This window comes from Beauveria bassiana (assembly GCF_000280675.1).
Source record: "Beauveria bassiana ARSEF 2860 unplaced genomic scaffold BBA_S00013, whole genome shotgun sequence".
Lineage (NCBI taxonomy): Eukaryota > Fungi > Ascomycota > Sordariomycetes > Hypocreales > Cordycipitaceae > Beauveria > Beauveria bassiana.
The window spans coordinates 224,391-240,110 of NW_007930848.1; the positions used below are offsets into that span (position 1 = coordinate 224,391).

General features: G+C 50.1%; 6 protein-coding genes across 6 annotated transcripts; 4 read left to right on the forward strand and 2 right to left on the reverse strand.

Moving 5' to 3' along the window:
• Nucleotides 1-131: 131 nt before the first annotated feature.
• Nucleotides 132-1,692, forward strand: BBA_05182 (ATPase protein; the record flags this gene model as incomplete). Its single annotated transcript, XM_008600279.1, has 3 exons — nt 132-935; nt 988-1,197; nt 1,258-1,692. The coding sequence occupies 3 exons, from the start codon at nt 132-134 to the stop codon at nt 1,690-1,692; spliced, it is 1,449 nt and encodes a 482-aa protein (XP_008598501.1).
• Nucleotides 1,693-1,811: 119 nt separating this feature from the next.
• Nucleotides 1,812-4,224, reverse strand: BBA_05183 (Cel3e-like protein; the record flags this gene model as incomplete). Its single annotated transcript, XM_008600280.1, has 3 exons — nt 1,812-3,530; nt 3,581-4,050; nt 4,131-4,224. 3 exons carry the CDS (start codon nt 4,222-4,224, stop codon nt 1,812-1,814), a joined length of 2,283 nt encoding a protein of 760 aa, XP_008598502.1.
• Nucleotides 4,225-7,510: 3,286 nt separating this feature from the next.
• Nucleotides 7,511-8,549, forward strand: BBA_05184 (Trypsin-related protease; the record flags this gene model as incomplete). The annotated part of the gene is made up of 3 exons (XM_008600281.1): nt 7,511-7,747; nt 7,842-8,062; nt 8,135-8,549. The coding sequence occupies 3 exons, from the start codon at nt 7,511-7,513 to the stop codon at nt 8,547-8,549; spliced, it is 873 nt and encodes a 290-aa protein (XP_008598503.1).
• A 2,856-nt stretch (nt 8,550-11,405) lies between these two features.
• On the forward strand, nt 11,406-12,762 carry BBA_05185 (uncharacterized protein; the record flags this gene model as incomplete). Its single annotated transcript, XM_008600282.1, has 4 exons — nt 11,406-11,603; nt 11,661-11,697; nt 11,755-12,202; nt 12,261-12,762. The coding sequence occupies 4 exons, from the start codon at nt 11,406-11,408 to the stop codon at nt 12,760-12,762; spliced, it is 1,185 nt and encodes a 394-aa protein (XP_008598504.1).
• Nucleotides 12,763-13,631: 869 nt separating this feature from the next.
• Nucleotides 13,632-14,645, forward strand: BBA_05186 (U2 small nuclear ribonucleoprotein A; the record flags this gene model as incomplete). The annotated part of the gene is made up of 5 exons (XM_008600283.1): nt 13,632-13,710; nt 13,792-13,832; nt 13,902-14,162; nt 14,226-14,360; nt 14,427-14,645. 5 exons carry the CDS (start codon nt 13,632-13,634, stop codon nt 14,643-14,645), a joined length of 735 nt encoding a protein of 244 aa, XP_008598505.1.
• A 214-nt stretch (nt 14,646-14,859) lies between these two features.
• On the reverse strand, nt 14,860-15,603 carry BBA_05187 (histone-like transcription factor and archaeal histone; the record flags this gene model as incomplete). Its single annotated transcript, XM_008600284.1, has 4 exons — nt 14,860-15,179; nt 15,245-15,335; nt 15,394-15,479; nt 15,540-15,603. 4 exons carry the CDS (start codon nt 15,601-15,603, stop codon nt 14,860-14,862), a joined length of 561 nt encoding a protein of 186 aa, XP_008598506.1.
• Nucleotides 15,604-15,720: the final 117 nt, after the last annotated feature.

Here is a 15,720-nt window from a genome sequence, read left to right on the forward strand (position 1 = left end):
AGCGACATCAGCACCCGCAAGCTCCAACTCCGTAAAACAACTACCAGCATCATCACATTATTGTTTCCAGCGTTGTTGCAAATAATCGAAAAGTCATCGCGACAGAATCAATCTATCGAAGAAATACAATTATGGAGAATCATGGCCGCAGAAATCATAGCCGTCCGATTAGCAGCGAGGCCGCCAGCCAATATTTCCACCACTCGAGCGCCAAGCGCACCAACACCGACGCCATTCTCGCCAGAGCGCTGAAGAAGCAATATCCCGCGCTCCATCTCAGCATCGTGCTCGCGCGGACCGTCAACATTTTTGCGTATGCCTCGAGCGGCTTGGCCACGTTCACCGAAATCGAGGACGACACGGGCGAGGGCGGCGTCCCTGCCTCGCTGCGGCAAAAGTCGTTTATGCCGCCCGCGAAGCGAGATGGCGGCAGCACCGGTGCGGTTCTTCGCATCCCCACGTTTAGCAAGTTTCTGTACTTGTACAAGGAGGACGAGTTCATCGTCTACTTGGTCAAGGCGCAGGACGGCTTGTACGACGTGGAGGAGACGTACTACATTCTGTCCCCGGACGAGGCCAAGACGGACGCGCTCATACAGGCGGCTGGTCTTTGGGGAAGCGTGCTGCACGACGAGATTTGGGTGTTTGATGGCGGATACTGGCGCAAAGACGCTGGTCTATACGCAAGCGTCATGAAGGCCTCGTGGGAAGCCGTCATTCTCGACCAAGACATGAAAAACGCAATCATTGATGACCACTTGTCTTTTTTCCGATCGCGCAGCACATACCAGGATCTCAAAGTACCTTGGAAGCGAGGGATCATATATCATGGACCACCTGGCAACGGCAAGACAATTTCCATTAAAGCTATGATGCACACGCTGTATAAGCTGACTCCAGAGGTTCCTACACTCTACGTGCGATCTCTGACTTCGGTAAGTCGATAGATTGCCCTGGCTGCGCCATTCATACTAACGGCTACTACAGTTCTTGGGTCCTGAAGACTCCATCAAGAAGATTTTTTCTCGTGCGAGACAGTTTGCTCCTTGCTATCTCGTCTTTGAAGACCTCGACTCCCTCGTCTCGGATAGCGTGCGGAGTTATTTCCTCAACGAAGTAGATGGCCTTCAGTCAAACGACGGCATCTTCATGATTGGAAGCACCAACCATCTTGATCGCCTGGACCCTGGCATCGCCGTAAGTGTGGGGACTCGCATTCGTTCCGATGCCAATCAGCACTAAAAACATGCTTTTTAGAACCGCCCCTCGCGCTTCGACCGCAAGTACCTCTTTCCTGACCCAAACCTCAAAGAACGGATTGCCTATTGCCATTTTTGGCAAGCCAAGCTTGCAGATAACAAGTCCATCGAGTTTCCCGACAAGCTGTGCGAGGCCATTGCCGAAATCACATACGACTTTAGCTTTGCGTACATGCAGGAAGCATTCATTGCAGCCTTGCTTGCCATTGCCCGCGATGAACGCGCCAAGGACGGCGACGAGAGCTCCAGCGGCGACGACGAGTACGGTGTAGCCACGGTTGATCTCGCTGACGAGTGGGTTGGCGTGGTTGACCAGCACCCGGCCAGCCGTGACGATGTTGACTTGGAGCATCTCAAGCTTTGGGTGGAGATTAAGAAGCAAATCGAAATCCTTCGCGAGGGGCTGAAGGAGCAGCCAGAGAATAAATCATGATGCACGTTTGAGCCGCCACTGAGTTCCATGTCCAACCTTATTAGCGAAACAAGTCTTTATATGTTATTTCTCAAGTTTGTCACATTTATACGGGTGCACAATTAAAATCTTTGGTTTCATTATGTGCTGACCACAATATCGCCAGTAAGGCGAATGTCTCTGCTACTAGCACCTACGTATATTTTGTAGGTACCAGGTTGCAACACCCATTTCTGCAGCACAACATCCCACTGACTCAAGTCTCGCTTGGTCAGCTCAAACGTCACCTTGCCAGACTCGCCGGGCGCAAGGCCGAGCTTCTCGAAGCCGCGAAGCTGCTTTGGCGGCGCTCCGGGAATGCCCAAGTAAAGCTGGGCAATCTCTTGACCGGCGACTGGGCCAGAGTTGATGACACTGGCTTGCACAGTGGCGACGACTTCAAACAGCTGGTCTAGACGAGTGCTGGCGCATTTGCGCACACCGTGCGCGGAGATGAAGATAGACGAGTAGTTGAAGGCGGTGTAGCTTAGGCCGTAGCCAAATTCGAAGCGCGGCGTAATGTTCTTGTCATCAAACGCGCGGTAGTCTAGATACTGGCCTTCGGTATAGTCGCATTGGGGGTCCGTGTCGCCCTTGTGGGTGAGGCCGCAGGGCTTGTATACGGCATAGTCGGATTCATTCTTGGCAATGGTATAAGGAAGCTTGCCCGAGAAGCCCGCCTCGCCGTAGAGCAGCTTGACAATGGCGCGGCCACTGTCCTGGCCGGGCACGTGGGCGACAATAGCGGCGGTGACGTTTGGATGCTCGATCCACTGATCAACGAGGCGGATGCCGGACGCGTGCACGACGACGACGGTGTTGGCGCACTTGGACGCGACGTTGCGTACAAGGCCGTCACTAAAGTCGTCGTGCAGACCATCTCGATCCCATCCCTCGGTAGATATGGCGTTGATGAAGACGAGGCAAGCGTTGGAGGCTGGGTTGACGGGAGGGTCAAACGATTTGGTGTCCCAGTTGACCCAGGTGTCGTCGTCAACCGCACGCTGCTGAATGGCGTTTAATGGATCGATAATATATGAAGGCGCCGTGGCAGCGGCACGACCACCACTGATGATGGTGCCTCCGCGAGCAGCTTGGTCAAAGTGTGCTTCCGTGCCCAATTCAGTCAGGGCCATCTCTGGCGAAGAGTAATATCCAAGCTCAAAGAGCACGTCAATGTTCTTCGTCTCTGGTAAGGCAGCATCGTAGCCAAAGACAGACAGCATTTTCTGTTTTCCTTTAAAAGGTAGTGCGTTGTTGGTGTTCTTGAGCAAAACATGGCCGGCAATGGCGCCTTCTAGAACGACAGGCTTGGAGGCGGGGTTGCGGGCATCGACCAGCTCATGCGGCTTGCTGAGGTTCTTCATTCCGATACCAGGCTGGGGAAAGTTATCCTGGCCGACGAGATACCACGATGCGACGATTCGCGTGGCCATGTCCGTCACACGTTTCTCAGAGACCGTGCCGTTGTGGACCGCGTCGGTCAGGTTCTGACCCCAGCTCCCACCCATGGGCATGAGCATGTCGAGGCCGGCATTGGCGCTGTTAAGGTTGTGCTGGGCGTTCCAGTCCAGCAGGATGAAACCGTCAAAGGCTAGCTCGCCCTTGAGCAGGCCGTTCATGAGCTTGCTATTTTCGCAGCCGTATGTATTGTTGATGCGGTTGTATGAGCACATGACAGATGCGACGCCTGCATGGACACCATCCATAAAGGGCCACATGTAGTATTCATGTAATGTCTTGTCGTCCACGTTGGAGGACGCAGCTTCAACTCCAAAGTACGGACGACGAAAGGTTTCCTGCTCATTCGCAATGAAGTGCTGTAGAGTGTCAGCAGATATATTTACCCCAAAACGAATGAATGATATACCTTGATGTTGGCAACGACACCGGCTCTTTGAATGCCAGTAATAGTTTCGGCGTTGAGTTGGCCAGACAGATAAGGATCAACAGAAAAGCCTTCCCAGTTTCTACCACCAAGAGGTGTACGTCCCAACGGCCCAGCGTTGGGACCAAGGGCGACATTGATGCCTTTGCCTTTAAATTCGCCTCCCATATGGAAGCCGCGCTGGTACGTGAGATTTCTGTCCCAGCTTGCGCCCGAATGAAGCGCCGAGGGGTACGCGTTGACGAGCTCTGCCGCCCTGACGCCGTTGCCAGCATCATGAAGACACATGCCAGGCCAGTTGAGGCGCGGGACGGAGCCTGTGGTGCCGGCGCAAATGTTGTCCGCCTTGAAGCCACGGGTGATGTTGACCTTTTCGTCCAGCGTCATGCGGCCAACCAAGGCGCGGGCGCTCTCGTACGCCGCGGCCCACTGTCCTCTGCCTTTACCTTGGGCTATTCTCATCAAATAAACAGGCTGTCAGCAAAGCGGTAATTTTATGAATGCCATGTTCTATTGGTAGGAGTCGACTCACGGGTTGGATAGACGTCTGGAGAAGTTGCCCTGCCGGCGATAGCTGCTGGCAGCAAAATGCCCGCTAGGCCATAACTGCTCAGGGAGAATTTCATGATGCACAACTACCGGTCCTAGGTGCGTAGGCAGTCCAACCGCAGCTGGCGAAATGGAGCAGACACCCTTTGAAGTAAAAAGTAGAAAACACAATGGCCGGGCTGATGATGTATCCAAGCCTCTTTGTAAGCTGCGTGGTGGTTGGGCTCAGACACCAGAGCCGCGAATTCGGACCGATGGGCCGCCTTTTTATGACGTTGGTAGCCAACGTTGCATCGTGGGCGTTGGAAGAAACATGGCAAGTCGGTCTCAGAAACGGGCTGGTCATGCGGTGTAACATGCGGAAAATAGACAGCAACACAATCGTTTTTTTCTTTTGTTGCCGAGAGGCCAGGGCGTAAAGCCCCCTCTCATGGGTAAGGAAGGAAGCCGTGCTAATCGGATCACCTTCCGCTAGTCCCCGGGGCGAGCCCAATTTGACCCCCACGAGACAACTAATGATGAATGGGGGGAAAAACAAGCACGAAGCGTAGGCCAGCAATAACACCCTACGAATACCTACTCCAACTAATGTCTATACCGTTAATTTCTTATAAGGGTTAAGTAGTTAAAAGAAATCTATTATTTATACGATATTAGTTAGAATATTCTCTTACTAAAACAACAAGTGACTTGTATTATTATTACTAATAAAAGAACTATTAAAAAAGTATATTTATTTTTTATTAAATCAAAAATAACTATATATATAACTATATACAGAGTAACTAATGACGCTTCTATGTATGCGCGCTATGGCACGTGCGCTGAGTCGTACTCGACTAGGCCCGTGCCAGAATGAGCGTAATGGTATCACATTAGCCTCTGCATATTGGGTATAGTGCACCTGTGGTAGTGATGGTGTTTCTCTTCAAAGACGCTGCTAAACGCAACTAGGTTGCGACAGATGTACCAGCCAATGCCGAGAAGAATAATGACAGGCTGCTTGCTGTCGAGGATATAGTTCGGGTCTTGGACACCCTGAGGATCTCGTGGAGAGCATTTGCAACAACCAGCAAAATTCGTTACAAGAAATACCTCACGATTTACGTGCTCATAGGCAAAAACCAGGAGGTGTCTTGAGGCACCGAAAGGTACAAAACATCCGCGGCAGGTAAAGAATATATAGTTTAAATATGTTTTCCCTAGGCAGGGTAGGTATACTTCCTCATGTGATAGAATGTTGAAAGACATTAGTATATAAGCATCATATATTTTAGCTCGTTAGCAGAGAAACTTAATTTGAAGATCTGTATCTGAGGATGAGCCTTTGCGGCTTTTCAAGTTTTTCCAAGCAAGGCACCGGCAGCAACTCGCAAGGATATACGGGAGAGGATCGCGATTCAGTGGCGCGTCTAGCCAGCGATATTAATGCGCTACTTGACAATATGGAAGCCCTGACAAGTGTCGCATTCCCGGGCCAGCTGACCTTATTGCCGACGGGTATTTCTCTAGCAGAAGCTGAGATCGAGAATTTGGTGGGACATGAGCCTTCCAGCCAGGTATGCAGAGGTGGACAGCATTCGGTTAATTCCTGGATATGACCGCCAGAATTCTGCGGAATTCTGAATTCCGAATGGTATGGATGCCGTTTCTCTGGCATGCGATGCCATCTTTCGGTGTTGCTTGTGGAGTACGCGTTGTCAAGTTCATCATCAGATACAAGACGGACGCCTCCCTTGAAATCATAGCAAACTTGTCCCAACCCGTGTTTTAGCTTACCACATACATGCTGGTGCTAGTCGAACCCACCGCGTTTCAGCCTTGGCCCTTCGTCTTCCCGCCATAGAAGGTGTGCGTGCACTGGTGTCGTCTATCAACCAACTGTCTGAAATTGAGAAAGACGATATCAATGCTTACTACTTCCATTTACGTCCTAGTTCATGCTGGAGATCTTCAGACTCAAGGAGTCAACCGATGTCAAACCTCATGCGGGCGCTCTAATTCGGCCCAGTTTGAAGCTGATGAAATTAAGGCTGGTTAACAGCGGGTAGTTTCAGCTACTCCAGCGTGTCCATCAAAAAACGGCGATCCACTTAGTCCCGTCATGTACTCTCTGTTCTCTTATCAAAACGCCATCAGGTAGAAACAATCCTGCAGCTTCAGAACTCAATGATTGGCTGAGAGCGTTGGCCTAAAACACTTCCTCCACTGGCTGGCGGAGCTACAATAGCCCGGTCGGCAACTCGGCACCGCTTGGCTTGACGACGCCACTCGTGTTTGCACAAAACCTCAGAGCTAACCTCAGTTATCAAGAAAGAGATTACATAGTATTGCAAGTGGAGAGAAATAAAAGAAGATAAGAAATTCGAGGTATGGTAAGTAGATATAACTAGTAGATAATATTCTTGATTTTTTTTTTATATTTATAGAGATTACTACTTATGCGAGAAAACACCAAAAGTATTTTACAGACGTGTTATCATGAAGATTCTGAGTCATGGAATGATCCTAGCCAATCAAAGCTCTCAGTGAATAGGCAGAGTTGTCGTATAAGGTTCTTATGGTTGTGGCCATACAGTTTCACGCCTGCTAAGGTCTGCCGGCGAGCCGGTCTGCCTGACGAATTGCTCAGGAAGACAGTTTGATGAGGGCTGCTAAGCCAACTACAGATTCTAAATACTCAATTGCAGAAGGTAACTCGCCAGATCTAAGCAATCAGAGCGCGCCGCAGCCAGCATTCCAAGTACTCATGTGTACTTATAGGAGGAATTTTCCTGGCTTCTTCATGAGGTCTTTTGGGCCCTCTTTGGTTCCTTTTCTTGGTGCTTTTCTCAATTCTCTCTCAGGGTTCTATCAGGCGCTGCTGGCAAGTTCTCCGTGCCTTTTGGCTCTTCAAAGGCTCTGGCAGGCTGTTGGGAGGCATGAGACGGAGCTGCGAGAATCAACAAGTTAGTGACTTCAATCAGTTGAAGTGACTTCAATCAGTTGAAGTGGCTTATGCTGAAAAGTGGAATTTATATAAAGAGCCTATCAGCGCCGATTATACTACAATAGGCTTAGGCCGCCGTTAAATATCTAGACATTGCTGTTGATACAAGCAGCCCTCCCATCTGATATCAGAGAATGGGTCAGTTCATTATTGAAAATGAATCAGTCTATACAAAAAAGGTGGCTATTTTCACGAGTCTAGAAGAATCTTTTCTCAATGCCTAACATGCTGTTCTACATAGTCGTTTTGAAAAAAAAATTATATAAAGTAGCTGCTTGTCCAACCGTATTGTCATAACCTGCCATCATCGACAGATACCTACTTACTTCTCTTCAAGGTATTCATTACTACCGCACCCAGGATCAACCGTTGCAATGCAATCCAAGGCCGCTATTTCTCTCACTGTTGCGCTCTCAGCCTTTTCGGCAGCGGCGGTCAGTATCGACAGAAGAATTGTCGGTGGAGAAGATGCCAAGGATGGCGAATTTCCATCTGTTGTTAGCATTACTGGTTCAAATGGTATTTGCGGAGGCACTTTGCTAGATAGCACTACTGTGCTTACTGCTGCGCATTGCCTTGCTGGAACTGTCTCTGTGAGGGCAGGATCGCTGGTAAATCCTCAACCCCCCCACCCCCCCCAACTCCCGACCCCTTTCAAAGAAAGACCCTCCAGACAGGAAATCTAACTTTTGTCATTTTCAATAGAGACATGACTCGGGTGGTGTAGAGGCTAAAGTCGCGAATCGGACATCACACCCCGAGTATTTACTAAGCGAATATGTCAAGACCAAACCCTATGCGAATAATGATATTGGCATCATCAAACTAGCAAGTCCGATCAAGAAGAGCGACAAAATTGACTATGCTTCGCTCCCGGCAGACGGCTCAGATGCCATGGTCGGTTCCATGGGCACAGTCGCAGGCTGGTAAGTACTATTTATACACCCAAACAGCTCAGAGCTTATCTGTGCAGATTGAGTGAGCTAATACACATAAAGGGGCGTACAAGAAGCCGATTGGACTTTCGCAGGCGAAGTCGCCGAAGAGAACCTGGCCAAGGTCACTCTGCCTGTTCACGCACGCGAGTTCTGTGACAAGCTTGAGCCAAGTGTCAAAGGTAGAGACACGGTGCTGTGCGTTGGTGGCAATGGCAAGAGCGCGTGCAGATATGATAGTGGAGGTGGCTTCTTTGATGATACGACTGGTCAAGTCGTTGGCGTCGCGTCATGGTCAATCGTGGATAAAGAATGGCTCATGTGCAACAACGCCCCCATGATTTATACTCGAGTCGGCAGCTACGTGTCTTTTATCAAGCAACATCTCGAAGGTGCGGATGCTGCTGCCAACCCTGATCTGGCGCCGGCGCCGGCGCAGAACACGACGACTCCAGACCAGGGTCCTCGGGCCAAGTAAAAAACGAGTCTTGTTCTACCGCGGTCAAGCCGAATCAGTACGGCATCCCTGAGCTAGAATATTGCTCTTGATAGAGATATTGTTGGTTTCTATAGATGGGCGCCGCATTTTAGACTCACTTCCCGCATCAGTTTACATCCAGGTCTTTACGCTGCTCACACGCCAAAAATACAAATCGTCAACATAACTATGTCTAATTTCTTGCGGTCGTACACAGAGTGACATGAACGATGGCCATCTTTGATTGGAGCATGGACGGCTCTCTGGTGGTGCGAGTCGCCACGCAGAAACATGGCGCACAAGCGCGTATTACCCTAGACGAGTGCGTACTGGACTTGTCAAGTTTTGTTTCGCGCGGAGCAGTCGCGCATTGTCCAGAAGCTGGTCGATCTCATCTCCGGTACGATGCAGTCTGCAACTTGCCCTTTGGCATGGCGGCCGTTCTCTCTACGGGAATCCGCTGGGCCTTGCTGAATGGGCAGTTGGAGGTTTGGCGTGCAGTCGGCATCGGAGCTCGCGATCGCGACCAAGGTATATGTATACGTTGAAGGGAGGGATTGAGGTGATATATTAGCACGCTGTGTCTGATCATGGACGCTTATTATTAGAATGACCCCTTTTTCAAGTCCAGTCGAAGCTCTTGCGATTAAGTCTGACTTGCGAAAACGCAGCTTAATTACGGTCGATTACGGTCGATTACGGTCGGATAAAGGTGCCGACACTCACAAACGTTATTCCTCAGTTTCGTTTGCAAATGGCATAGTTTCTGGGCATGCATATTTCAAGAGTAATTCTTGTTGCCGACCACAACTTGCTCAGTGGCGGGGCTTTCAATTACCACTAAAATGGAGGGCCGTCGAGTCTGTGCTTCGGGCAATTAATTTAATTTATTCTGCCGCCTTTTATCCCGCTGTCTCAGCAGTATGACGACACACAGAGAACGGAGCAGGGATCTAATGACTTGGTGATCTCGCAGAACCTGGCTTCCCGGCCGGCCTGTTTGAAAGACCACTGCAGCGATCTCAACCAAATTTTCCTGTGCAAGCTGATCTGTACAATGGAGCGCAATCGAACCTATTCCACTCTGTCAATGATGGAAGACAAGCTGCCAACCAAGTAGTTTTAGTAAACTTGACTACGGAGTAGCTTCGCGCGCGCCAGGCTAATTAATAAATAGTAGCGCAGCTCGCACATTTCAGGGTGCTCCCCCAACCTTGGAACTTCCATGCAGGAAAATGTTCAACAAGCGCCCTGCTCTGTCACTGGCGCGACGCTTTGGGCATGGTGTACCGTGTGGGATGATATGATGATATCAGTATAGCTGCAGCTGGGTGGGCCAACCGGGGGACGAATTTCAACACCCCAGCTGCCGTCGACGCTTGCCATTCGTTGGACGGTTGGGAGGCTTGGAGCACGAGGTGGGCAGGGATACAGGGGTGACGGGAGAGATGGCAAGTTCGTGGCAAAGTGGATTGTCAATGGCAATGGTCAACCATAATGATCCGAAACATGAGCAGAAGAAAAGACGTGGTGGCCAATGAAGATTCCAGATGGGCTTGTGTCTTTGGTTAAATTATACAGACTGAATGGCCATGGCAACCTGCTATCTAGTGACAAGACAAGAATCGCCAGTCGCCAGTTGAGTTGTGCGAGTTTCTCCAGAAAGCCTTGGCAACTACTAGTCACCCATGTCAACCCTGTGATGCAGGCCGCAGCTACGAGCGGGTTTCTTTGCATGGGCTTGCATTGAAACGTGGACTGCCGAAAGATAGACCAGCGGACTAAATACTTGCAAAAGACTCGATCTCAGTACTGATAGTTGGCCAAAATGCGAAAATCATAGTGCACTGACTCGAGCTATCATGCAAGTGTCGGGCAATGGAGCCTTCCCGCTCGTGTGATCGGCTTCAGCCGTTTATGACTTTGGCTGTTTTGTTGGCGTCCTGAGCGCAGACTTTGAACTAATTTTCTGAATCCTTGCTTCGACATGTACCCCAATGGTCGTACCAGCAAGTACAACGACAAGGCTCGTTGGCCCGTCTCCGCACACATGCTAATAATAATACTGTCATTCCTGAAGTTGACTATCAACTAACAGGTGCCTTGACTCGGTTGCGGCTCAATCACAGGGGAAAATGCCGCCCTGCCATTGGGCAATCTCCTGGCTTGGCGGCCCATGGCTTGAGACAGAGAGCAAAGTCTCTTGATTGTTCCAGACAGCTACCGGTATTGGTCTACACATTTGCCGATCGCAGCGTCCCGTCGCTACCGACAAAAAACGAGCCTCCCCCGGGCCCCTAATCCGTGAATCCGGAGCCACTACTGGCCAGCCAGCCGTTCACAAACACGAGAGTTGATCTGATGGCTAACAATTTTAAGCGAACCCACGCGCCGATGATAGAACGGCTTCACGGTTCTCTAGATCGGACTGCCCGCTACGGATTAGCTAGGTTAGTCTGTAGTTGGCAGTTGAGACGGTGTGAGACGATCTAGGAAGGAAACAACAGGGTTGCAAATCTCCCCCCATCCAACTAGCCTGTAAGCAGCTTGGGTGGCGTTGTGAGACAAGGACTCGGACGGCCACTGTCAAGGTGCCCATGCATAGTTGTGTTTCGTTTCTTCCAATGCCGTTTTCCATACATATCCATTAGCTCCCGCCAGCCCGCTCCCGCATCTGTCAACCTAGCCCGCTTCAACGTTCTCTGGTTCAACAACTACTGTATCGCTGTCATGGCACAGCGGCGCTGAGCCAGCGCCGAAACGACCAAAGGCATCACAGGCTGCTGGGAAAAGGTTGATCAAAAAATAATTAAAAAAAAAAAAAAAAGAATCGTTGCCATCTCGAGCTCTTCCGCCATGGCCGCGACGACCCCATACAGCCCTGCGATTACACAGCGTCACCCGCCAGTCACATCCGCCGGCGCGGGCCTCATCGCCACAGCCATCATCATGCCGGTCTTTGCCACACTATGGACGATTCTCCGAATTTGGACTCGAAAGATTAGAGGAGTTTCAACACGGTTTACCGAGGATGTGCTATGCTACCTTGCAGTTGTGCGTTCGATTTGACACTTTTAGTTGCTCGAATTCTGCTGACACGCACTTTTATAGTTCTTCTTCTGGGGTCTCGGGATCAATTACATGTGCAGTTTGTCGAACCCAGCAAAGAGATCTGGGGACAGGCGCGCTGCTAACTTATCTGCAGTGGTGATACTCGGCGGCGCCGGCAACCATCTTCCTCAGCTAGCCGGGGGCGACTACCTCACTCGATTTTCTCAAACCACGTTTGCCGCCGAAGTGTTGTACGCTCTGACTCTTGGATGTACCAAGATGAGCATCACATGGATGATTAAACGCATCTTCTTCGAATCTTCCCACACTTGGATACCATATTGTCTCATGGCTTTCAACTTTTGCTGGATGATACAGACTATTCTGACAGGTGTGCTACTCTGTCGCCCCATTACATTGAATCGGGATACAGATGGCCGAGGCTATTGCGGTAACCAAAAGGTCGCGTTCTCTGCCGTCAATATTGTCGATATCATCACCGATATCTTGATCATCTCACTTCCTGTCAAGATGCTTTGGGGCCTGCACATGAGAAGAACATACAAGGTCGCTGTTGCCTGCATGTTCGGCGCTGGTCTGATGTAAGCTCTATTTCTGAACTGATTCTGATAAAAGAAACGTCGTCTAACATGATTCTAGCACCATTGCATTCACAGTGGTTCGGCTGTACAGCGTCTTCACTCTTGACACCTCCGATGTGACCTACAACTTTGTGTCCATCTCCATCATTGCTCTCGTCCAATCTGGCGTGGCCATCATTGTTGCGTCCGCGCCTCTTCTTCGTCCTGCATTTGACCGCACCCTTGGATCGTGGTCCCATACATTGAGCCGTAGTTCTCAACGACCAACACAGCGAGTGTCAAAGGAGAGATTATCGCGTCGCAAAGTCTCGGCACATACAAAAAGCTCCACGGGTGCTTCGTCGCTTAGTATTGGCAAAAGCGCAAAGGGCCCCATTGGTTTCAAGCAAATATCAGAAAGCGAAGAAAATCTGCGATGGGAGCTGGATGTCATGCATGCTGACAAGGGGAAAACCCTGACAGAAGTGTCGAATGCGCGTTATGGTGAGGGTGCAGACGAGGAGGACTTGCCATCTGGCCAAATTAAAGTCACACAGTCGACAGAAGTTTATCGCAGATAAGAGATACTACGCCATATGATACCTTGAATGTTGATGAATTTACGTTACAGAGTTCGTGATCAATTATCGGAGCTTTCACAGTTGACTAATTGCCTGCATCAAACGCAGAGGCTAACTAGCTCTGCACACATCTGCACATAGAGTGGAAATGTACACTCCTAGTAGAGAAGAGAGGAGATGTAAGAATGATTGGTCTAGACAGATGGCTCGCAACAATACTTTTTTGTAATTCCAACGACAAAGACTCTTGTGTTTCTCTGCAGCACGTGGTAGTTGAAGTTGTGTTTCGTAGCGCCCAGTTATGCCAAGGCGGCACAACAGCCGAGACTCGGTCAATCAGCAGGGCCAATATTAAATTTGCAATTTGGTGTGGAATACCTACAGGAAGATACTTTCTTCTTTTACTTAACTCATTTTAGCAAGTCAGTCGAAGCAAATCGGGCTCGGTGGCATTCCTCATATTGCAATCAGAATCGATCACGTGATCGTTGCTTTTCGCAGAGAAGAATCTAACAACAAATCTATACCGAGACGGAAGGAAATCCTGAGTCTTTGTCTTCATGGTGTTTTATTTGATAAAACCTAAAGACCTATTGACTCACTTCTTGGTTTGAGGAATTGTTTGGTTGCCGCAAAGTAAGAATCGCATTGCTGTCCAACAGGCACTATGCCTCTTGTGCCAGTGCCCCGCCAAAGTTTCTGACAAGAGCACCAAGCTTCAGCCTTGGAATTTTGAACCACCTCCGACTCTCAGGCACGACACGCGCACCACTACGGCGCTTTCATCCACGATAGTTCAACAACCGAGACGAAGACAGTCGACGTACGGAAGCTCTTGACGGCGCAATAGACGGTAACACACCACCACGATGAGGCTTACGGCAGACCTCATTCGGGATTCCCTTTCCTACCTCAACCCTCTCAAGGAGCGAGAGCTTGACCTTCGAGGTGCGTTTGAAAAGAACAGATACTACTTTACTTGATGGCCTGAGAGCAGAAAATATTCATTCGTCATTTTGGCATTCGCAGGACACCGCATTCCCGCCATTGAGAACCTAGGTGCCGCCGGGGTAAGTCCTTACAGCGCCAACACGGACCGCTGGGAATGCCACCCTTCTGACCGTCTTGCTGTCACGTAGCCTCACGACTCAATCGACTTCACCGATAATGACATCCAAGTTTTGGGCAACTTTCCCCTATCGCCACGCATAACGACGCTGCTGCTGGCGCGCAACCGAGTCGCCAGCATCCAACCCACGATTACAAAGGCCATCCCAAACCTCAGAAACCTAGTTCTCGCGACGAACAATGTGGCAGAGCTGGCGGACCTGGACGTCTTGGGGAAGATGACTCGTCTGACACATTTGGTACTGGTTGACAACCCCGTTACCAAGAGAGAGGTATGGAGAGGGCCCTGTCGCGTGGCAATGGGGGCGAGCGCGCATCTAACAAGGGTGCTACAGAACTACCGCTACTGGATCGTCTGGAAATGCCCATCCGTACGCTTCCTCGATTATCAAAAAGTAAAGGAAGCCGAGCGCGAAAGAGGACGCGAGCTGTTTGGCACAGAAGAGGAGCCGACCGCACTCGCCGCCAAGGTGAGTTATCTAAAAACTTTTGTGCACCAGCTTCGCGTGTAGTGACTAACCTCTGCCAATGTACAGATCATGGGCAAGAAGACGACAACGTTCGACGCACCGGCAAACGGCGACGCAGAGCCACGCTCGAAGCTCTCGAGGATAAAGCTGACAGACGAAGAGAAGAAGAGATTACAAGACCGGATCAAAAAGGCCACGAGCCTGCAGGAGATTATCGCTCTTGAAAAGGAGCTCAACGAAGGACGTCTACCAGCTGGCGTTGCTGGGGATCACATGGAGGAATAACAAGGCGCAATTTGAACGACTCAGTCGATGATTTGGTTACTTGAGAGTTTCCCGACGAGCATTTGGTCAGGTCAGGCAAAAAAAGCTGGAATCGGTGTTGACAGGGTTTGCTGTTTCCCTTGTTTGGGGGGTTAGAAACAAAATAATATTTCTCTTTATCCACCCCTAACTTATATGATGAGAGACCATCCCTTGTCAAATTGAATACACATGGTTACTGGCCTCCCATGCTGACATCGTGGTCCCTTGACTGCGCCGCCTGTCTCATTTCTAGCTCCAGTTGGTCATTGGGGTCGTATCTGTCGTCTGTCCGCAAAGGCACGTTGAAGAGGCCTTTATCGCCATTGACCAAAACACTGCTGCTGCTGTTTGCAGGCTCTTGCGTAGACTGTAGCCCTTCGTCCGAGGTGACATTTTCACCGCGAAAGCGGGCTTGGGTAGCGCTGGCCGCAGCCAAGGCCTTTTTGAACGGCACCGTCTTTGGCACAGTGTCTTCTAGGAATTCGAGACTATCATGGTGCGAAACTGCGCTGGCTAGTAAGGGTATGTCAGATTAATGACCTGTTCAAACACAACCAGGGTTACAGGAACACACTAACCAATATCTTTGTACTGGACATTCTTGCGCGGCTTTCTGTCTAGTTTAGCTTGAGTATGAGCCTCGGTCGCGAGGTGTTGAATAAACATTTCCTACTAGACTGTTAGAGCATTCCATACATGAGGACTTCATGACTGCTAAAGTACGTACTGCAGCCAACGTAATGACAAAGGCGGCGTTGTTGGAGCACATGGCTACATCCGGATCTTGGCTGATGATCTTCTTGACCCTCGATACTAAGAAAGCAAGGGTTGTAAGTGCGCTGCTTGTGCATTGACGTTCAGAGTGCATCTTACGAGGAAGCTGAGTCTGCCCAGTTGGCTCCTTTCTGGGCGGAATAGCTGTTGTGTTGTAAGGCATGGTGGCGTGGGCGTCGCGCCAAAGTATGTTGATAGAGCCGCAAGCTACAAGGCCGGGCCGCGTTGCGTTTTCCGGCTTGCAATAGCAACTGAATGTTCTGTTCAAATCAAAGATGAC